Source organism: Ornithorhynchus anatinus, chromosome 2 (assembly GCF_004115215.2).
Source record: "Ornithorhynchus anatinus isolate Pmale09 chromosome 2, mOrnAna1.pri.v4, whole genome shotgun sequence".
NCBI lineage: Eukaryota > Metazoa > Chordata > Mammalia > Monotremata > Ornithorhynchidae > Ornithorhynchus > Ornithorhynchus anatinus.
This window is the reverse complement of record NC_041729.1, coordinates 15,259,484-15,282,517: the sequence shown is the minus strand read 5'-3', so window position 1 is coordinate 15,282,517 and position 23,034 is coordinate 15,259,484. Positions and strand designations below refer to the sequence as shown.

The following is a 23,034-nucleotide window of genomic DNA, read 5'->3' as shown; positions in this document are numbered from 1 at the left end:
TGATAGAGATTAGAACCCAAGTCTTCTGACTTCCAGGATCATGTTCTTTTCCACTAGGGCATGCTGCTTTTTGATCTAATCTCTTCAACTTTAGGGTGATACTTAAGAGAGAGGGCTCAGAGGCAGGCCACCCTTCCTTTCCTCTCTAAGCACTTTCCCTTCCATCAATGGATCAGCCTTCCCAAAGCTCTTCCCCAACTATCCAGGAGGAGTAAAGGATTTCCCCTCCCCTGCCATTCTGCCTAAACCAGCACTTCCCACAAACAATCAGTGACATTTATTAAGCACTAAGTGTGTGCTCAATTTCCACTCTATTAAGTATTTGGGAAAGTACAATACAATAGAGTTGGTAGACACTCTTTCTGCCCACAAGGAGCATACAATACAGTCAAATCTCTCCACCTCCGCAATACAGACTAGCCGCCATGCAAATATCTTCAATTACGTATTCTGTGTCTGATCCAGAGACCTATATCAAAAGACAGGCAATGCTGTCCGTATGAGCTGCTAGAGGAAAGGACTAATGTTCATACAGTTTGTCCTTTTATACCTTTGTTCACATTATTGTTGTCTAGATCATAACTTTTAAGGGGGCAGGAACTGTGTAGACTTGCCTTGCTTGGCTCATCCTGTTTCATCAGTGTCCATCACTGAGCAGGGCTCGTGTGGGTGTTTCATTCTTTTGGATAATGATAGTATGTCCTATTTAAGAGGAGGCCAAGTTTAACGTCTTGAAATGGGTCAATAGAATTTATTGAGTATGTATATGTGCAGAGTACTGTATTAAGTGCTTGGGAGAGTACAACAATTAACAGACACGTTCCCTGCCCATAGCAAGCCTTCAGAAAAAAATACATAAACTATAATATGTAACTTATGTAAAGATACATACATAAGAGTTGTGGGATTGGGGGTGAGGTGAATATCAAATGTCTAAAAGTCACAGATTGATTTGTTGAGCATCTGCTGTATGAAGAGCACTATCCTAAGCACTTGGGGAACACAATATAGAGTTGCTCAACAAAATTCCCTGCCCACAACCAGCTTACAATCTAGAGGGTCCAACTTTAAAGTTTGGTCCCTGAAACCCAAATATCCATATACAGCTAAAAAGTCAAAGTACCACTTAACATCCACCAGCAAGGGAGACCTGCCTAAGATTCATATTTCAGAAAGCACAGCCAACAAGTCTCCTGAGACATCTCACCCACATCCTGTGGGGTTTTAGGATTGTTACAGCAAGTGCAACTGAAGAGCAGTGTCAGTGCCCTGCTTGGCTAGCGTAGAAGACAAGTCATTGCCAGATCATAGTGGCCACCAGATGCAAAGAGGAAGCAGATTAATTAGGGAGGTAAAAAAAACTGGGTCAGTTGGGGATTTTTCTAGTCCTTGGGGGTCTCTATCATCATCTAGATCAATTTTTCTTCAAAAGAACCACCAGGAAGTTCAGAAGACTGCCAAGATCCAGGAGTTCTGTGACTCATCAGTTTATAAGCAAATGAATTATAAAGCATCCATAAGTATTCCAGAGTCTCATACATGGACTATGTCCAGGATGTTTTGGAACGGCATTAATAAAATCATTATTCAATATTCAAATGAAAAGAGATAAGATTATCTCAGTCGGTTTACAATTCTGTTTATATCCCTGGCAGAGTTCATTACAGTTGAGAGGGAAACAGTTTAATCAAAGGAAGACTCTGGACTAATTAAAATGCTTAGGAAACTATTAAATCTACACTAATACTTCCAGCCGCTGCTCAGAAAGCTGGAGATACTAAAATGGGAAACAGGAAGAAGTGATAGAGCTGGCAGAGGTACAGACAAGGTTATGAGATGGAGCACAGATTGTAAACCCCTTATGGAACAGGAACAACCTTATCCCCATTTCAGAGAGAAGGAAACTGAGGCCCAGAGAGGTTAACAGGCCTGCCTACGATCACACAGCAGGACAGGATCAGATCAGATCAGGAACTCAGACCCTTGTCTCCCAACATCCAGTCTCAGGCTCTTTCCTCCCATACAGTTCAAGTACTCTCTGCTTTGCAGACAGAAAGGACTTAAGATCCAGAAGATGTTCATGGCTTTTCAAGAGGCCCTGTCCAACCAAGAGAGTTTCTCAGTATTAGTTTCTAAGCCCCACAAAAGAAAGAACAAAATTTTTTCTGCCCCAGGGAGAAGATTTGGGTCTTTAAATAAACTTTCCCAAAGCCCATTCAGTCCTAAATCTATCGTTTATAATCTTCATTTCTTTCTTGTTATGAAGATTATACATTATAGGTGAGCCAAATATGCTGAGTCACAGGTAAAAAGGACTCAAGTCTTCTCTTGCTATTCAAACAACCGAAAAAAAAAAAAACCCAAAAGATTTCCTACTTGAGTTTACTTAAGTCACTTGACTGCATACTGACTGATAGCAAAAATGGATTAAAAAAAAATGTGGGCCAAAGACCTAAATATCAGTAGTTCCCAAGACTGAACTTCTTAAAAAGATTCTGAAGAGTGTTTTCATTTTGTCACCTTCATAAAATTTCAGAGAAACACAACTCTTAGAACTATACATAAATATCCAATTAGAATGGGAAAATTCCTCTTCCAGTCAAAGGTGGTGAAAGCTTCTGGGTTAGGACTGATTACTGAAAGTGTAATGTGAAGTTCACATAAACCCAGTAAGTGGAGAGCAGGAAGGTTGAAGAACGAATTTAATTGGATAGATTAGAGAGAAAGTTCACCTTAACCCATTTATAAAAGTGATGTTTAAGTAGTGAAGCTCCCTGATCATCAAGGTCAGGATGACTGAATTTGATTCTGAAACAGGGCCTTTTCAAAACAAGTCCATTCTGACCTCATGAGTCCCTGGGTGCACTTGAGAAGGTCAGGGAATAAGCCACAAGTGTGTTCCCAAGGGCAACAGAAGATGGGCAGTGTAGATACTGACCTATGGAAGGCTACTGCCTGGGCCACTACATGAAGGAAGTGGGTCATCTTTCTTTCAAGGATGTGAAATGGTCATGATTTCTGACACCTTCTCTTACGTAGGAGGGCCGTATTTGTGCCCCAACCAGATAATATCTTCTTCCAGTGATTTCACCATTCCAGTCATTTATTCCATTGACGTGGCTTTGGGATTGATATGGCCTTGGAGGGAACCCCAACAGACGTTCCTTAGCCAGGGCCAAGGGAATTGAAATTATCTCTTCCCACCCACTGGCATATTCATTCCCTTGCCACACCATCGGATCGGAGTTAGTTTATCTTTTCTCTATTTCCAGGTCATGGTGAGGTCTTCCATCGCAAAAGGCCGGTAGCTTTCAGTCAGGCTGATTAAAAGCAAGGGGCAAAATCCGGCCACATTTTCCCATTTGCTAAGCCCTAAACAGGGGAGGGCATTTGCTGAGGGGTTTGGCTCACCAGAATTAACAGGATTTGTTTGAAATAACTAATGCAGCTGTTGAGAGGATAATTTTGCTGGTGGGGATAGGATTATTGTGTGGGTGTTTTGTTTGCGTGTGTATGTTGTAGGGCACCCATTTTCTGCAAGCTTTCAGTGCCCTCTGCCAATTCAGTTATGCAACTTAGCATGCAGAGTTCCTGTTCTTATTTGCAGTGAGGAGCTAGGGAACATTCATAGCCTTTCCCCAATCCACCGAGCCTTTGGGCTTATTAGTCAATAAATGGGTTAGAATGGCCACCCTGGGGGGAATAGGTGGGGAAAAGTCAAAGAGAAATACTAAGAGAAAGGTTAGCAACCAAGAGATGTTTCTGAAAATCATGGTACAGGACCTAACTAATCTATACTCCAAAATGTTACACAATACTCAGAAAGATTATTTGACTTGTATTCTACTTCTGAGACCACAAGCCCAGAGCTCCAACATCTGGGGGCAAAGTCATATCTGAAAAAGCTCTAGTGCAGTAGGGGGGAAAAAAAGGGAGGGGGAGGGGGTACCAGATGCCAACTGCCACAACAACTAAGACAATTCTGCCTGGGTTAAGCCTGAGCCAAGCCCTGGGAAAGCAGGAACTCACCACAACCTAAACTTCACTATGTGTACAACTTCACTAACACCTCACCTATTTTTCAAGCAAGAGACCCAGGTAAACAGTGGTATATCCATGCAGGCACATATACAATCTCCTATCCCTAACACTAGCTTCTGTCTGTGAAGAGACAGGCTGTGAAACACAAGGGCTTTAACTCATTTCCTCAGTTCAAAGCATTATTCTAAGTTTCAGGAAGGACATGTAACAGCAAAACACTTCACAGTTCATTCAAATTATCCTTTGAATTCGGGCCATGACTGGTGGATATAGGCCCATCCATGCTTCACACCATTAATCAGCTTTTCAACAGGCAGCTAAGAAGCTCAACAACTAGCAAGAGCCCAGGCCTGGGAGTCAGGAGACCTGGGTTCTAATTCCTACTCTGCCATTTGCCTATGTGATCTTGGACAAATGACAACTTCTCCATGCCACAGAGAGCTCATCTGTTCTCCCTCCTCAAATTAAGATGTGAATGCTGTGTGGGACAGAGACACAGTCTTATCAATTTATCCAGAAACTACCCCCAGTGCTTAGCATTCATTCATTCATTCATTCAATAGTATTTATTGAGCGCTTACTATGTGCAGAGCACTGTACTAAGCGCTTGGGATGAACAAGTCGGCAACAGATAGAGACAGTCCCTGCCGTTTGACGGGCTTACAGTCTAATCGGGGGAGACGGACAGACAAGAACAATGGCACTAAACAGCGTCAAGGGGAAGAACATCTCGTAAAAACAATGGCAACTAAATAGAATCAAGGCGATGTACAATTCATTAACAAAATAAATAGGGTAACGAAAATATATACAGTTGAGCGGACGGGTACAGTGCTGTGGGGATGGGAAGGGAGAGGTGGAGGAGCAGAGGGAAAAGGGGAAAATGAGGCTTTAGCTGCGGAGAGGTAAAGGGGGGATGGCAGAGGGAGTAGAGGGGGAAGAGGAGCTCAGTCTGGGAAGGCCTCTTGGAGGAGGTGATTTTTAAGTAAGGTTTTGAAGAGGGAAAGAGAATCAGTTTGACGGAGGTGAGGAGGGAGGGCGTTCCGGGACCGCGGGAGGACGTGACCCGGGGGTCGACGGCGGGATAGGCGAGACCGAGGGACGGCGAGGAGGTGGGCGGCGGAGGAGCGGAGCGTGCGGGGTGGGCGGTAGAAAGAGAGAAGGGAGGAGAGGTAGGAAGGGGCAAGGTGATGGAGAGCCTTGAAGCCTAGAGTGAGGAGTTTCTGTTTGGAGCGGAGGTCGATAGGCAACCACTGGAGTTGTTTAAGAAGGGGAGTGACATGCCCAGATCGTTTCTGCGGGAAGATGAGCCGGGCAGCGGAGTGAAGAATAGACCGGAGCGGGGCGAGAGAGGAGGAAGGGAGGTCAGAGAGAAATAGCTGACCCTTAAATACCATAAAAATTATTAGCTTAGTTCTTCAACTTCAACTCTAAACCTACGAAATATGTAGGCTTTGCCTTCTTCTGTATTTTCCAAAAAAGTTAAGATATTCCTGATTTTTTTTTAATGGTACTTGTTAAATTGCTTATTATGTGCTAAACACTATAGGAAGCTCTGGGGTAGATAAAATTAAAATGGCTTAAATCCCATTTTATGGATGAGGTAACAGACTCAAAGAAGTAAACTGACCTGCCCAAGGATACACAGCCAAGTGGCAGAGCCAGGATTAATAACAACAATAATAATAATAATAATAATAGTGGTATTTTTAAGCACTTACTAGGTGCCAGGCACTCTACTAAGTCCTGGGGTTTATACAAGCAAATCTAGTTGGATACAGTCCCTGCCCCACATGGGGCTCACAGTTTTAATCCCCATTTTAGAAATGAGGTAACAGGCACAGAGAAGTTAAGTGATTTACCCGAAGTCACACAGCACAAGTGGCAGAGCAGAGAATAGATTCCAGGTCCTTCTGGTTCCCAGGCCCGTGCTCTGTCCACTAAACCATGTTGAGTTCCTTGGATATTGCCCCTTGGCCCCAGACTCTAGTGGTACAAGCCAACCCCCCCTCCCCTTCCTCCCTCCACAAACAGACTTTGGGGTAAAGGTTCCATGCAAACCAACGGCTGGGGAACCTTTCTGGGTAAAGACATCATCAGTTCAGAGCTCAGGTGCCTCCCCTATTTGTGAAGCTCTGCAAATAAGCAGGTTAGATTAGTTACACAAACATCCTCCAAAGGGGGATGATACCTTCTAGCTAAAAATGCCATTGTATGCAACTTTTTCCTGAAGCCATCAAGTTCTTAGATAAGACAAAGCTGCCTGAACTTTAGCACATACTCTTGATCATTCTTCCCAGTTTACACTGAACAACTCCTTCACACTAATTTGATGGTATCCAGGTAATCCTCTAGAACAGAGGTAAACAATTCTTTTAGCCAGTGGCCATTTACCACATTTACTAAGGCTGGGTGAGGAGGGGTTTGGGGTACCTGGACTGTCACAATTCTAGAAGGAGAAGGTGAGGAAAGAGATACTATATGAGAAAGGAAGTAGCAGCCAAAAGAGCTGAGGGTCCAAATGGCACAGAACTTGGTTCCTAGCTACTTTGAGCCCACTCCAGCCCCAATTTTATGGGCAATGGAGATGCAATTTCCTCAAATTCTGAATATTTTGCTTTCCACTGAGCTATTTAAAGGCAGCAGTTCCCAATCCTGGTCTGTGTGGCAAGGCAGGGGCAGGGTCACCAGGAGGAATAGGTGAATGCTTCTAAATGCTCCCTTTGTTAGGCCTAAGAAAAGAAGGCACATTTAAATGTCCGTTTATCCTTTTCTCTCCTTCAGTTTTTTTTTTAATTATAGTTAAATATAAAGTATGTAGTTAAAACATGGATTGGGTCTGGCCCAAGCAGAGCTTTAAAAGCACCTCACCCAAAAGGAGACAGCTTAAGGCCTGGTCAACCAAAGGAACAGTTGCCTGGAACTCATTCCGTATACTGAGCCACCAGTCTTCCCAAATACAATAGCTCCACAGTCACCAGAACCAAAGAGGTGCTGGCCATACATGCTAACGAGCCAAGTCACCTTTCCTAGATTACTGAATACTCCCAATGTTAGACTGTAAGGTCATTAAAGGGGAGGGATCATGTCTACCAACCCTATCGCACTCTCCCAGATGCTTAGAACAGTGCTCTGCACACAGTAAGAACTCAAATACCATTCACTGAAACACCCTGCCCAGCAAAACTGGTCATTCCTTCATTCAGTGCTTGGAAGCAAAGGAGACAGCTGACGCTCTGTTTGGATGGCAATTTGGGAGAGTGAGTGGCCTCCATGGATCAGGTCTCTATGGCCCAACTCTCCAACACACTACACATCACTCCCATCCATCCTTTACCTGTGGTGGGTGCAAAGGCTGGAGAAAGCTGAAATAAGGATGAGAAGACAAGACCAATTTGCCCTGAATATTTTCACCTTCTCCTTTGTTCCCTGCCCCACATCTTCCAGCACACCACTCTTCCCATTGTGCTGGGTTCAAGAGCCAGGAGAGGGGTCCCCAAAAAGCCACCACAGCTAATCTTTTAAATCTTTTTTTTGAGAGGGAATGAGAAGGAGGAAGAGGATGATGACAAAGATGATCCAAGAAGGCTGCGTTATGACTAGACTCCTGAGAAACTTTTTTCACTTTCGGAAAGGGGAGTCTTGAATGTTGTAATCAGAGTTCAGGGAAAATCTCTAAGGAGGGAGGTCATAATTAATAAAAAAAATGCCTTGCTACAAGGAATATTTGTTAAATTCGGAAAGCATCCTCCAGGAGTGGGAAGCTCTGAAACTTTGTTTTGTTTTCAGACACACTACATCTCCCTACTCCTTCCTTTCTGAGATCATTCAGCTCTACTGTGTTAGTATGTTGGTAGGACAGAGAACAGAGGGCCATGACAGTGCTTTCCCCCACTAAAGAGAGCAGAATTAACTTTGACCTTTGTTTCCTCACTTTAAATGCCTCTCTTACTGGACTAAGGATTCACCTCCTTTGACACGGCTGCTTTTCTTTTTTTAGTTTCAAGTGATTCGAGGTTTTCACAACTCACAGTAAGCCACGTTTCTGAGTTCCTTGCCTGACTACCTGGTACTTCCCCGCTCTGCCACTTATCAGCTGTGTGACTTTTAGGCACAGAGAAGTTAAGTGACTTGCCCAGTTACTGCATCTATAAAATTACAACTGGGAGCCCCATGTGGGACAACCCGATATACTATCTACCCCAGTGCTTAGAACAGTGTTTGGCAATAATAAACACTTAATATCATTACTTTTTTCCCCCTCACTTTTAAATGGTATTTGTTCAGCACTTACTATGTGCCAAGTACTGCACTAATAATAATAATAATAATAATAATGTTGGTATTTGTTAAGCGCTTACTATGTGCCGAGCACTGTTCTAAGCGCTGGGGTAGACATAGGGGAATCAGGTTGTCCCGCGTGGGGCTCACAGTCTTAATCCCCATTTTACAGATGAGGGAACTGAGGCACAGAGAAGTTAAGTGACTTGCCCACAGTCACACAGCCGACAAGTGGCAGAGCTGGGATTCGAACTCATGAGCCCTGACTCAAAAGCCCATGCTCTTTCCATTGAACCACGCTGCTTCTCACTAAGCACTAGAGCAGATAGAAGCTAACCAGATTGGACACAATCCCTCTCCTGCAGTGAACTCAGTCTTAATGCCCGTTTTACAGATGAGGGAACTGAGGCATAGAGAAATTAAGTGACTTGTGCAAGGTCACACAGCAGACAAGAGGCAGAGGCAGGATTAAAACCCAGGTCCTTCCAACTCCCAAGCCCATGCTCTATCCACACTGCTTCTCATGCACCTAACACTTTTTTTTTTTAATGTGTGTATTAACTGAGCAACTACACTGCGGAGTACTATACTAAGCACCTGGGAGAGAACTCTAGTGACATCTGCCCTCAAGGAGTGAAACACTTCTATAGCCTTCTGGGAAGCAGCATGGCCTAGTGGATAGAGCATGGGCCTGGGAACCAAAGGACCTAGGTTCTAATTCTAATTCTGGCTCTGCCTCTTGCCGGTGTGACCTTGGGCAAGTCACTTAACTTCTCTGTGCCTCAATTTCCTCAACTACAAAATGGGGATTCAATACTTGGTTTCCTTCCTACTTAGACTGTGAGCCCTATGTGGGACAGGGACTGTATCCAATCTGATTCATGTGTTTCTACCCCAGCACTTAGAACAGTGCTTGACACATTGTAAGCGCTTAAATACCATTATAGTATAACTTTATCATCAAATCTCTACTCCAACCGAAGAATAACTTGTTTCTCCGTAGATCTTCCCAGTACCTGGAACACATACATTCCTTCAACAGAACCAAATTCTCAATTTACTAACCCTTAACATTTATAATCCCCTCTCCATTAAGGTGGGAACTGAGTATTCAATCTGTGAGATACCTGCTCCTTTCTTCCAGACCATATTTAAATCTATCCATTTGGCAATTCACTGCTGGCGAGGGAAGAAGCATGGAAATCAGCAAACCTTACTTTGGCCATTATCAGGGGCTTAGCAAATGTCCACAAAATCTCCATCTCCCATTACAAGTAGTCAAGAGCTAACAAACAGAAGTGGACTATGTTAAGGCCAAAGGTAAATTCAAAGTCAACTGGTCAACAACAGTCTCACCAACAAATCCTCACAGTACACTTACTCAAGCCAACATGGTACTCTTACCAAGTAAATCATACAAGGGTCTCAACAAATATGTCCTCAGAACACCAGCATTTACTTGTACCTTTCCCATCCCCTTTCATAACCTCCTCCCTCTCTCCTAGAACTGAGCCAATGCAGCCCAAAAAACTCGCTAGCTCTTCAGCTACTCTTGATAAAATGGCTTTCCATGCCTTGAGAGAATACATTTCCTGCCATATTTGCCCTTCTCCCACTCCTCTGGCATCCAGACTCCCATCACCCTATGTGTACCTTCTTAGAAGTTGGGTGCAATACTCTTGAGCTATTCTACCTTGGTTTTGTAATTAATTGAAGTTCGGTCTCTCATTTGCTAGCTTCACAGTGACTCGGCACATGCTCAGTTCTGCTCATAATAAAATTGGTTTAGCTGTGTGAGGCCTGTTAAGAATCTCACCTCTCAAAGTCAAGGACCAAAGTTCCTATCTGAAACAGCCTACCCAGTCTAGCCCATTGGGTCACTGGAAGAAATCCCGGTGGCCAGAAGGGAGCAGTAGCCCCAACTTCAGTTCTACTTCCTGTCAGCTCCATACTGTAGGTTGACCACATGGACATCTCAACCACGATTATTCCCTGTCACCTCAGCCTGGTCAGTCCTGCTGCATCCTCGAAGACCTGGGACAAGAGAGACTGAGCACAAGAGAAGCAGCAGGGACTTGTGGAAAGAGCATAGAAGGGGTGTTAGGAGACGGGATTCTAGTTACAGCTCTGCCATTTGCCTGCTTGGGTCACTGGGCCTCAGTTTCCTCATCTACAAAATGGAATAAAAATATCTTTTCTCTCCACCTCAAAGACTCTGAGCCCCCACGTGGGACCATAAATCTGATTTGATTATCTTGTCTTTAAAGCACTCAGTCACTCTGCCCCCTCCTATCTCACCTCACTGCTCTCCTACCACAACCCTGCCTGCACACTTCGCTCCTCTAATGCCAGCCTCTCACTGTACCTACCTCGTCTATCTCGCCACTGACCTCTCATCCACGTCCTGCCTCTGGCCTGTAACGCCCTTCCCTCTTCACATCCTACAGACAATCACTCTCCCCACCTTCAAAGCCCTATTGAAGGCATCTCTCTCCCAAGAGGCCTTTCCTGACTAAGCCCTCATTTCCTCTTCTCCCACACCCTTCTGCATCATGATTTGCGTCCCAGTCCCACACTTACAGACACATCCGTAAATTATTTATATTAAATGTCTGTATCCCCCTCTAGACTAAGGTCAGGTAATGTGTCTGCCAACTGTTATATTGTACTCTCCCCAACACTTAGTACAGTTCTCTGCACACAGTAAGCACTCAAATTCAAGTGATTTGTAACTAACCCCGGTGCTTGGCACAGAGTAAGCACTTAAACCAAATAATAATTATCATTCTCATCAGCTCCCTCTATTGCTCCTCTTGTCTCCATAGTCCTCTTCCTGAGGAGAAGTGGTTTTTACAATACACAGACTGAATTTCAGGAGGCTGTCCTCTGGTACAATATGGCACCCAATGCCTCCAATATGCTTGCTCTAAGTGCCCATGCTCTCATTGCTGCCAAGTGCCACAGCTTGGAGATGACGCTTGTGTTGACAGGAACCTGGTGGAGTACGCAGAAGCACTGGAAGGAGCAAGTAGGAGATTGTGTGTGCCTGTGGGGGGCGGGGGGGGGGAGGGGTAGAAAATCAGAGAATCTCCCTCCCCAAGAAACATACTAGATTAAGGCAAACTGAACTACACAAGATGGCATATTCGACAAGACACTGTACCCCCAACTTAATGCATGTGACATCACAGGCATCATCTCGACCTTATTTTAGTGCTACCAGAGGCCACCCTATTTGGAAATGTTGAGGAAAGTTTCCAGACTCCTGCAGAGAGCTGGGATTCAGGGCCCTGCTTCTCCCTGGGAAAACACTAAGATAAATATAAGCATGAATAGAGGTACACAAGGTGTGGGAGTGAAAGAAAAAAAAATTCAGGATCTAAAAGCCAAGCTCTGAAAAAACGACAGACTGAAACAGTCTCAACCAAAAGCAAATGAGACAAAGAAGAGATTGAGCCTGAAGAAAAAGGCCAGTGTCATAGCGAAGCTACACAGAACATGGCCTTCTGTATGAGCAAAGCAAACAATCACATGAGCCAAATCGATTTCCCTGGATGAAGGATAAAGAGCTGGAGGAGGAGAGGAAAAATTGTCTTCTAGTCTGTCAAATCCAGACAAGCTTTCCCCATTGACAGAAGGGCAAGTGGGAGTCCTGCCCAGGTCAGAAGTCTGAGCTGTTTCTGTCCTAATCTGGACTAATCCCAAGGAGAAAGTGCCCTAGCCCAAAAGATGAGTTAGGAGTGGGCCCAGGACTCACTTCCCCAGAGGACACTATCACCTCGCCTGCAGAATCGTAAGCTTCTAGAGGGCAAGAACCATGCATACTAGGTGTAGTGTAGCCTCTCAAGAACTTTAGCCCAGTGTTTTATGTGTCCACATGTGCGTGTGCCCACACACACGCACACACACAGCACTCAAATGTCACTGACTGATTGTGCATAGCTGTCCTATGCCTTCTGAGAGTCCCAGTAGCCCATCAGAGTGCAGCCCCCAAAGTCTGGGATCCACTCTCAGTTGGGCAATTCTCCCCAACATTCCATACCCTTTGCCATTCATTCATTTAATTGTATTTGAGGGCTTACTGTGTGCAGAGCACTGTACTAAGCACTCTCATATCTCCTTCTGCCTTCAGGTCATCTCCACCTGGATGTCCACTCATCCACCTAAAACTGTCCCGAAGACATAATTAAGAGTGTTCCTCTCTTCCAAAGAGAAGATCCCCATCTTCCTTTTACTGCTGGAGAAGATTGTTCATTTTGTCAAAAGTTCCACCACCACTCCTTCTGGGTCTCATTGGTCCCATCCAGGGGCATCAACAGGACTTTACCATGTCCAAGACTGAGCTCCTTATCTTCCCTCCCAAACCCTGTCCTCTGACTTCCCCATCACTATGGACTGCACTACCATCCTTCCCATCTTACAAGCCCACAACCTTGGTGTCATCTTTGACTCTACTCTCTCATTCATCCCCCACATCCAATCTATCACCAAAACCTGCTGGTCTCACCTTCAATCATCATCAAGATCCACCTTTTCCTCTCCATCCAAACTGCTACCTTGCTGGTACAAGCTCTTATAATATCCCAACTAGATTACTGCATCAGTCTCCTCTCAGATCTCCCATCCTCCTGTCTCTTCCCACTCCATTCTAAACTTCACTCTGCTGCCCAGATCATCTTTCTACAGAAACACTCTGGGCACATCACTGCCCTCCTCAAAAACCTCCAGTGGTTGCCTATTAACCTTCGCATGAAGCAAAATCTCCTCACTCTTGGCTTCAAAGCTCTCCATCACCTTGCCCCCTCCTACCTCACCTCCCTTCTCTCCTCCTACAGCCCACCCCGTTCACTCGGCTCCTCTGCCGCTAACCTCCTCACGGTGCCCCATTTTCACCTGTCCCACTGTTTTCCCCGGGCCCACGTCCCACCACTGACCTGGAATGCCCTCCCTCCTCACATCTGCCAAACTCACTCTCCTCCCCTCTTCAAAGCCCTGAGAGCTAACCTCCTCCAGGATACCTTCCCAGACTGAGTCCTCCCTTTCCCTCTGCCCCTCCTCATTCCCCCTATTCCCTCCCTCTGCTCTACTCCCTTCCCCAAAACACTTGTGCATATTTGTATATACTATTTCTCTATTTTATTAATGATGTGTATATATATATATGATTCTATTTATCTTGATGGCATTGATGCCTCACTATTTGTTTTGTTTTATTGTCTGTCTCCCCCTTTGAAGACTACGAGCCCATCACTGGACAGGGATTGTCTCCATCTGTCGCCGAACTGTATATTCCAAGCACTTAGCACAGTGTTCTGCACACAGTAAGCATTCAACAAATACAACTGAATGAATACAATTCAGCAACAAATAGAGCCAATCCCTGCCTACGACTGGCTCACAGTCTAGAAGGGGAGAGACAGACATCAAAACACTGCAGCCAATTCACTCAAGTCAGAGACCTGCCTCGATACCCAATCAGTTTCAGCTTCAGTTCAGCCCAGCCTCGGGGGCTCTGAGGATAATGATGATGGCATTTGTTAAGTGCTCACTATGTGACAAGCACTGTTCTCAGCGCTAGGGTAAATACAAGCTAATCAGGTTGGACGCAATCCATGTTCCCATGGGACTCACAGCATTAATTCCCATTTTACAGATGAGGTAACGGGCACAGAGAAGTTAGGTTCAATCATTCATTCAATAGTATTTGAGTGCTTACTATGTGCAGAGCATTGTACTAAGCGCTTGGAATGCACAATTCGGCAACAGAGACAATTCCTGCCCAATTAAGTGACGTGCCTCAGGCCACACAGCCATCAAGTGACGGAACCAGGACTAAAAACCATGCCTTTCTGAATTCCAGGCCCATGCTCTATCCACTAGGCCACACGTAATCCACAGGCCCAACAAGCACAGCCACGTAATCCACCCATGCATTAACTCTAATCCAGTTAAGGAACTCCCATCCTTCAAAAGGCATTTTTCAGGGAAATTCAGGCTAAGAAGATGCAACTTTTGTTTGGAACATGAATTTCCTGGAGAAATGCAAAATCAGGACTAGGAGTTATCTACAGGGCTAAAAGAAAAAAAAAAGAGGAATGGGGGAATGAAGTTTAAGTGCTGAAACATGCTGTGGGGCAAGACAGAAGTGTTAAAAAAACAGCAAAAACAGAGTATTTAGCTAATAAGCAGTACTATTTAGAGTGGCAGTTATGTGAAGAGCATTTTACAAAGCTCTAGGAGAAGTGACAGACTGTAAGCTCGTTGTAGACAGGGAATTGTCTACCAACTGTTATAATGTATTATCCCAAGGGCTTAGTACAGTACTCTGCACACAGTAAGTGTTCAGTAAGCTCCTTGTGGGCAGGGAATGTGTCTGCTTATCGTTGTACTGTACTCTCCCAAGTGCTCAGTACACTGTTCTGCACACATTAAGCGTTCAAATATGACTGAATGAATAAGTCAATTGATTGACAGGCAAAATACTGCCTTCGAAAAAGCTTTAACTCTAATAAGCAGGGATTCAAAATAAATTTACAGGTAGGTGGAAAAATGGAAAGGTGACCAAATAAGTGCTTAAATGTAAAATATATTATCAACATGTACAATAGGACTGGGTGGTTGTGACTGCTACTAAGTGTTAAGGTGATAACTGAGAGGACATGAACTGGGGAGAAGAAAGATTACACATGGAAAATCTCTAAGAAAAGGTTGCATTTCAGGGGAAGCCTCTGAAGATGCAGAGAAATGCAGTCTGGCAGATCTGAAGAGGGAGAGAGTAAGAGCCATGAGCAAAGGAGGAAGAGTAGAAAACTAGGTGGGAAATGAAACGTGTAAAATGGGGTGTGGAAAATAGACTTGGGGTCAGGAGAATACACCTGAGGTGGAAGAGAGACACAGAATGACTTAAAGCCAATGGCTCTCTGCTTCATACAGAGAGGAAGAGATCACCACTGAAGGCTTTCTGAGGCATGCAGAACAAAGTTTTAGAAAAATGACCCAGGCTGCAATGTGGGCAAGTCACTTAACTGAGGCACAGAGAGGTTATCTGATCTGTGAAAAATGGGGATTAAGCATGCGAACCCAATTTGGTAAAGGGACTGTGTACAACCTGATTAACTTGTATCTTCCCCAGTGCTTAGAACAGTACTTAGCACAGAGTAAGTGCTTAAATATTATTATTATGTATTAGTAACTTTCAGGGGCAGTGTTGTGCAGCTCATCAGTAAGTGCTAAAAATACCCTGCAAAACAAAAAGGACAAAATTATTTCTAGTGAGGGGCAAATAATTTTTCAATGATATATATGTCATGATGCTTCCCCCTCAGCTGCTGTTGCTTTCGATTTTTGTGGATGAAACATGGACAACCTAAGAAAGTAGAAGTTGGGAGCCTCTGGTAAAAGAGCCTGCTGGTGTCTCCTCCCCCCTGACACCACTTACATAGCTCAGAAAGTGGGTCCATCTCTCCTTCTGGCTGGGCAGAAAGCCCAAAGGTTAATCCCTTCCCCACCTCCACTCAAGAACTACACAGGTCACGGTGTAGCTGGCCTCTCTCGATGGATATTGTTTCGTGTTATGTAAAGATCTGCGGGGGCATAAATAAGGGCTAACGAGAAAACCACCCAAAAAAGACAAATGCTAAAGGAAGGACCAGAAACTAAAATAAGCCTACATTCAGGAAGAGCAAAAGCAAACCAGTGTTTAAAAACTGTCTCCTCCCTGGCTACAAAGTCATGGGATAGGGAGGAAACAGAGTCACGGGAGAGGAAGAAGTGGGAAAGGGGAAGTGGGAAAGTGAAGAGAAAGAAAATACAATTTGTTTTCCCAATGGCATGCCACTCTCACAGCAAGCTGCCGGTGTTCACTTGGGATTATCGTATTGCACCACAGAAGCTCCATTCCCCTCATCTTCGAGCAAAAGGCTCCCTCGTACCCCTAGTGAGAACAGGTGGCTATGGAGTTCTGCAGAGCTTTAGCACAGGAGCCCAGGCCATAGGCCAAGAGAGACAAATTAAGCCCTCATTTCAAGAGCCTGACCAGTTAATTGTAAACTCCTTGTGCTTAGGGATCCTGCGTATTGTCAGTGCTCAATAAATATGATGGAATGAATGAATATTGTACTCTAAGCATTCAGGGCAGTCTGCACACAATAAACATTCATGAAACACAACTGACTGAGCCTGACTAGTTTCAATCAGAAAATAGCAGACTGATCAGCAGCCCATATTCCTTAGGACAATTTAACAACAAGGCCTGATAAATCATTTCTAGGAAAATCAGGCCTTAAGATGGACAAGAACCTCACCTTTGGGATCTTTGGGAAGCAGCGTGGCTCAGTGGAAAGAGCCTGGGCTTCAGAGTCAGAGGTCATGGGTTCAACTCCCGGCTCTTCCGCTTGTCAGCTGTGTGACTGTGGGCAAGTCACAACTTCTCTGTGCCTCAGTTACCTCATCTGTAAAACGGGGATTAACTGTGAGCCTTACATGGGACAACCTGATTACCCTGTATCTGCTCCAGTGCTTAGAACAGAGCTCTGCACATAGTAAGTGCTTAACAAATACCAACATTATTATTATTATTATCTAATTTTGTGAACCTAAGGGGTAGGGGTAATGAAATGCTCCCTTGACTGTGAGGGTCAGAAGGAACCAGATTAGGATCCAGGGTAGAGTGTTGAAAAAGCATATCACTTTCTGCATCAGCACTGCCTTCCAAAGGACAGTCATACCTCAGAGTCATACCTAGATCTAAATGGAAATATAAGGTTGAGCTAGGGAAAACCACCTTGATGGAAGGGGCTTTCAGAATCTGGGAAAAAATGGGACAGTGGAGGTGCAAAGTGGGAAGACTGCTATTGAAGGAATGAAAGACAAAAAGAAAAAAAAAAAAAGAAAAAGAAAAAGAAAAAGACAGCAGGTGGAGCTGCAGTCTCCCAGCCAGAAATAGAAGGCAGAGGAGGATAAACTCAGACAGGCCACCTACCAACCCTTCCATTACAGGCTTAAAAGACATCTGGCACCAATGGGTTCAAGGAATATAGCAGTATCTTCTGACAAGAGTCATGAATCTTAGCTTCTACAGTTAGAAGTTGAAAAACTGTGGGGACAGTTCTCTGGGACTCACTCTTCTCTAGGAAAAGGAGACGTCAAGCTGCCCTCACCAATAAAGACAGGATAACCCTGCATTGCACTATAAATCAAAACCAAAGTCCAGGAATGGGGCGCTGCCAGATATTTGAAAGTTCCTTTGGTCGAACTAAAAATTCCAAGACTACTAGTTTTAGTTAAGAGCAGAAATGGGAAATATTTACATGAGAGGAAGGAAGAAAGAGAAACAAAAATCTAGTAGAGAGGTTGCTGAAAACTGAACAGCTGTCTGGAAAGTGAGCACCCTACTCAGATAAGGACTAAATGGTTATGAAATTGTGAACCCATAGCATTTGACCTCGCTCAAACTAGAGATATCAGCTAAGCATAGGAGTGGGAAGGGAGGGAAGGAAGTCTGGGCAAAGAGGACTTTGGACATATCCCAAAGCACTGTGGGGAATGTGGGTAATAAACATGTCAGGTAATAAACAGGTGTATGAATTAATAGAAAATCTAGACCAGTATTCTGACAGATTTTTCAAAGTTCATTTTTTGGGCCTTAGGTGACATCACAACCCTCAGAGGGGGGATTCAAGTTTAAGCCCACATCGTTCATGCAGAACTACTGATACGGAACCCAGATGGTCCCCAAATTCATTTCAATTGGAGGACTTGAAGTGGAGAAAGTGCTTTTCCCCTTGGGAGAAAGCAAAAAAAGGCTAATAAGATCAATATTGTCCAATGGTGTTCACTTGCTTGACACTGACCAGGCGTTTCCTCCTAACCTGACAGAAATTGTTAGCCACTCCCTTATCACTCAGACTATTTGCAAGGATAATAAGTAGCTGCTAAATGAACATAATTAGTCAACTTGGGAGTAAAAAATATAAGATGTGGAGTTTCCCCTACATATGCTGGCTCTTAAAATTATGGTAAGTGATAATGTATGTATTCTGGGACCAGCCAAGTTAACAAGCTAACCTAAGAAAGAGTACAAAGGCAGTTGAGGAGATGGGATGTGTTATTACACAACCACTGTCATTTCTGAAGTGAAGTCATATCTTGTCAGATTTTTTTTTTAAATATTGTTTTCCCTTTAGAGTTGGACCCACTACTTCAACGACAAATGCATCATTGGTGTTCTCACATAAGTTTCTTCAACAGTCACTGCAAAATAATTGAAGGTGGAATCTAGTTATCTTTAATCACTCATTAGAACTGCAGATAAATCTCATGACCAGTTGAATTATAAAACTGGAGAGTGAGATTTTGACACAAGAAGTCAAGGAACCTTTTTCTGGGGAAGCTGACTCAGCTACAAATTTTCAACACAAGAACCTTGGCCAGATCCTCATTTTTTTCGCCTACCAAGGACTCGCCAACTTCCAAGGGCATCCTTTGCGCAAGGGGCGAGAGTAGGGTGGCTGTGTGGGAAGGACAGTGATCTGACTGCTTTGGGGTATTTGGGAAAAAGCCAAATAAACCTTAACCTAGGTTCCCATCATCCCAACTGGGACTGAAGTTGGGGAAGTGGAAAAAAGACACGTTGTTGTTGTAGAATGTTGACCTGTCCTTTTCATTTACTAAGTGGTTTTAAAAAAACCCAAAAAAACATAAATTGGTTTTAGCTAAAGGAATACAGGCCCATTCATAACCACCATTAAAGGAAAGCCTTATATCTGTATTTCTACGCCTGCAGCACTGCAGGTTTGGCCGCAACACTCTCGATTACCAGTTTAGTTTTTGCAAAACATGGGGTGAAGCTGTATCTATAAGACTTGAGGTATATACTGTTTGCTGAAAAAAAAAAAACTAAACTCAAAAACAAAAACAAACTAGTTCAGCTGGGAACACTGGAAAGCAGCAAGACCTAGTAGAAAGAGCATAGGCCTGGGAGTCAAAGGAGCTGGGTACTAAACCTGGCTCTGCCACATGCCTGCTATGTGACCCTGGCCAAGATATTTCTCTATGTCTGTTTTCTCAGCTGTAAAAATGGAGATTCAAAACTTGTTTTCCCCACTACTTAGACCCTTGTGGGACAGAGACTGTGTGTGATCTGATTAACTTCTATCTAGCCCACCGCTTAGAACAGTGTTTGATGCATAGTAAGCACCTAAATACCATAAATAAAATATGCTATCATATTTAAGTAAGGGGCAGCAGGTTTTCCTGAATAAATACTGTGGGTGTGAATTACAAAGTCAACCCTCATTTTCAAAGACATCACCACCAATTTCACCTACAAGTGTACGTGGAGCTGAAAAGGTCAGTGTGGGACTCATGGTCCCAGCCCCACTGACCACCCAAAAAGATTATCTCATGTTCAACATTTGCAGTGCCTAGCACCGATTTCTCTTTCCCCTCTTTGTTTCTCATTCTTTCAAAGCTTAACTCAAAAGGCCTCACCTTTCTTGATAGGGTGTGCAATAACAAACCTGTTGCCCACTTCCATCACCTCCTTGCCTTGAGTAATTTGAGTACTTATCATTCTTTATGTTAGAAGCTGTCTTGTTGCAAAGTGTTAGAACTGTTGTTCCCAAAGTATTACTTTCACTACAGTTTTAAGAGCGAAAGTATTTAGGGCTAACATCAAGGGTTCAGCTTTGCATATTCAGCCTTCTGGCAGACCTATTTTCAGCTCACCTGTCACGACTGCAGCTCGAATTAGAAGAAAGGCTTTCCATCTCAATCTTCACTAATTAAAACGAGCACAGTTTTAAAGGTAAAATAATTTCATTCCTTGCTTTTTACGGAAAGTTCTAAAGATTCCTCCCGCAACACGGCCACTTGCTGCCTGAACAACCAAGGAATCAAGGGAGAATGAGGGGAGGGGGATGTGTGGCCCCAACATTTCTGCAGGCAACCTCACTGTGCCTCCACTCTTCTGGGAAGTAAAAATGAGAAGCCGGTGGCTGGACCAGACTGCCGATTCCAGGGAAGCAGGGTTCGCTGCTACTGTTATGGCTTGTAAATGCCTCTACTGATGCAAGCGGCAACCCCGTGCCTGGCACTGAATCAGGCTTGCTCCAAAGTTGGGTGGACCCTGAGATTCCTGGTCAATACAGGCAGGTGGCCAACATTTTAGACAGCCAACTGCCTGAACAAGTCTCACTTCCCAGATTCACAAGTCGGGCAAACTCACTTAACCCCTATCTGGGTGGCAGGGAAATGGGCTGGAAATTAGTCTCCCCCACAGAGCCTCCCTCCTTTTCCACATCAGTAACCTATGGCCCGGCTGAAATCTGGCCATTGAGTCCAGCTTAATTCTTAGGGGATCATCTGACCACAGCCCAGGTTTACCGGAGTAGCTAAATGGAAGGCACACATGCCCATCCACACATGCCCATGCCCCCAGCCTCCTCTTTCTTCCCATCTCCCTGGTTCCTCATTCTCTAGCGAGGAGTCAGTAAGTAATGGAAAGGGGCACTGCCCCGAGCATGCCATCAAGGCACCTGGAAGAGTGAAAGAGCAATGGTAACAAGGAGAGCAATCTTTGACGCTGCGACCTTTGAGGCCGTGGTCCAGTTCAGTCATCCGGTCACTATCCTGGCACTATCAAGGTGGGGTGATTCCGGGGCACTCACTTTTATGGCCCCTATACGAACTTAAGGACCCTGCGGGGCCGGGGAGCGGCTCATTCCCTGAGGTGGCACCTGGCTGCGGAGGCCAGTCTCATGCCCGGGACCGGACTCGCGCTGCACAGTGTCAAGCACAGCAGTCCAGCAGCAGCAGCTCCGCCTTAAAGAAGAAGCCCGACGCCTCCAACAGAGCAAAGGGTGGGAAATAGGGCCGGGGGTCACGTGGCTCGGCGGCACTCGGTTGTTAATAATAGTAATAATAATAATGATGATGATGGTATTTGTTAAGCCCTTACTGTGTGCCAATCACTGTTCTGAACGCTGGGATGGACTGAAGGTAATCAGGTTCTCCCACGTGGGGCTCACAGCCTTCATCCCCATTTTACAGATGAGGTCACTGAGGCACAGAGAAGAAGAATAATAATAATAATGTTGGTCTTTGTTAAGTGCTTCCTATGTGCCAAGCACTGTTCTAAGCACTGGGGTAGACTGAAGGTAAGCAGGTTGTCCCACGTGGGGCTCACAGGCTTCATCCCCATTTTCCAGATGAGATCACCGAGGCACAGAGAATAATAATCATGATGATGGTCTTTGTTAAGTCCTTACTGTGTGCCAAGCACTATTCTAAGTGCCGGAGTAGAAGCAGGATGTCCCACGTAGGGCTCACAGTCTTCATCCCCATTTTACAGATGAGGTCAGTGAGGCACAGAGAATAAGAATAATGTTGGTGTTAAGCGCTTACTACGTGCCAGGCACTATGATAGACTGAAGGTGAGCAGGATGTCCCACGTGGGGCTCCCAGTCTTCTTCCCCATTTTCCAGACGAGGTCACTGAGGCCCAGAGAAGTGAAGTGACCCGCCCAAAGTCACCCAGCTGACAAGTGGCGGAGCCGGGATTAAATAAACCCATGACCTCTGCCCCCCAAGCCGTTGGGCTTTCCCCTGAGCCCCGCTGCTCCTCTCTTCTTAGGGGGTCCCGAGGTGTGTGTGTGGGGGGGGGGGGGGAGCCCGACCCCCGCTTACCTTGTGGATCTGCTGTTTGATGAGGATGGGCACGACGAAGACCATAACGATGCCGAAGACGGTGCAGGCCAGGCCCAGCAGCCCCACGACGGCAGGCGCTCTGCACCCGCCTAATTTGCGGGCCATGGCGGGGCCGGGAGGGAAGGAGAGGAGAGGAGGGGGATCCCCTGCACCCGGGAAGAGGGCCGGGGCTGCTGGCACCGGGGAGCGGCTGCAAGGACCGGCCCGGGGTAGCGGCGGTGGGAAGGCAGGCGGGCCGTCGTGGCCGCCGTTTTATGCGCCATGGTGGGCCGGGCCAGGCCGGGGCGGGCCGGGGGCGGGCCGGGGGCGGCCACCTTGGGAAGTCAAACGGGCCCAGGGGCGGGTCCACCTGGGGCGGACCCAGGGGCGGCTCCCGGACAGAGGGGGCGGGACCCCCGAGTACCATAATCATCATCATCCTAACGCTGGGATTTGTTCAGCGCTTACTATGTGCCCAGCACTGTACTAAGCGCTTGGACTGTGCAATTCGGTAACAGGTAGAGACGATCCCTGCCCACCGACAGTCTAATCGGGGGAGACAGACAAAACAGTAGCAATAAATAATAATAATATTGGTATTTGTTAAGCGCTCACTATGTGCAGAGCACTGTTCTACGCGCTGGGGCAGACACAGGGGAATCAGGTTGTCCCACGTGGGACTCACAGTCTTCATCCCCATTTTACAGATGAGGGAACTGAGGCACAGAGAAGTGAAGTGACATGCCCACAGTCACACAGCTGACAGCTGGCAGAGCCGGGATTCGAACCCATGGCCTCGGACTCCAAAGCCCGGGCTCTTTCCACTGAGCCACGCTGCTTCTCTTACCACGTGCAGAGCACTGTACTAAGCGCTTGGAATGTGCAATTCGGAAACAGGTAGAGACGATCCCTGCCCACTGACGGACTGACAGTCTAATCGGGGGAGACAGACAGACAAAACAGTAGCAATAAATAATAATAATGTTGGTATTTGTTAAGCGCTTACTATCTGCAGAGCACTGTTCTA

General features: G+C 45.4%; 1 protein-coding gene across 3 annotated transcripts in view; it reads right to left on the bottom strand.

Moving 5' to 3' along the window:
* SCARB1 (scavenger receptor class B member 1) overlaps nucleotides 1-22,266 on the bottom strand; it is a 57,369-nt gene extending 35,103 nt beyond the window's left edge. For all 3 annotated transcript variants that reach the window (XM_007666922.3, XM_007666923.3, XM_016227298.3), the window contains exon 1: nucleotides 22,008-22,266. In XM_007666922.3, coding sequence (XP_007665112.1) covers nucleotides 22,008-22,133 — 126 coding nt within the window. In that variant the 5' untranslated portion in view covers nucleotides 22,134-22,266. The remainder of the gene's footprint in view (nucleotides 1-22,007) is intronic.
* Nucleotides 22,267-23,034: the final 768 nt, after the last annotated feature.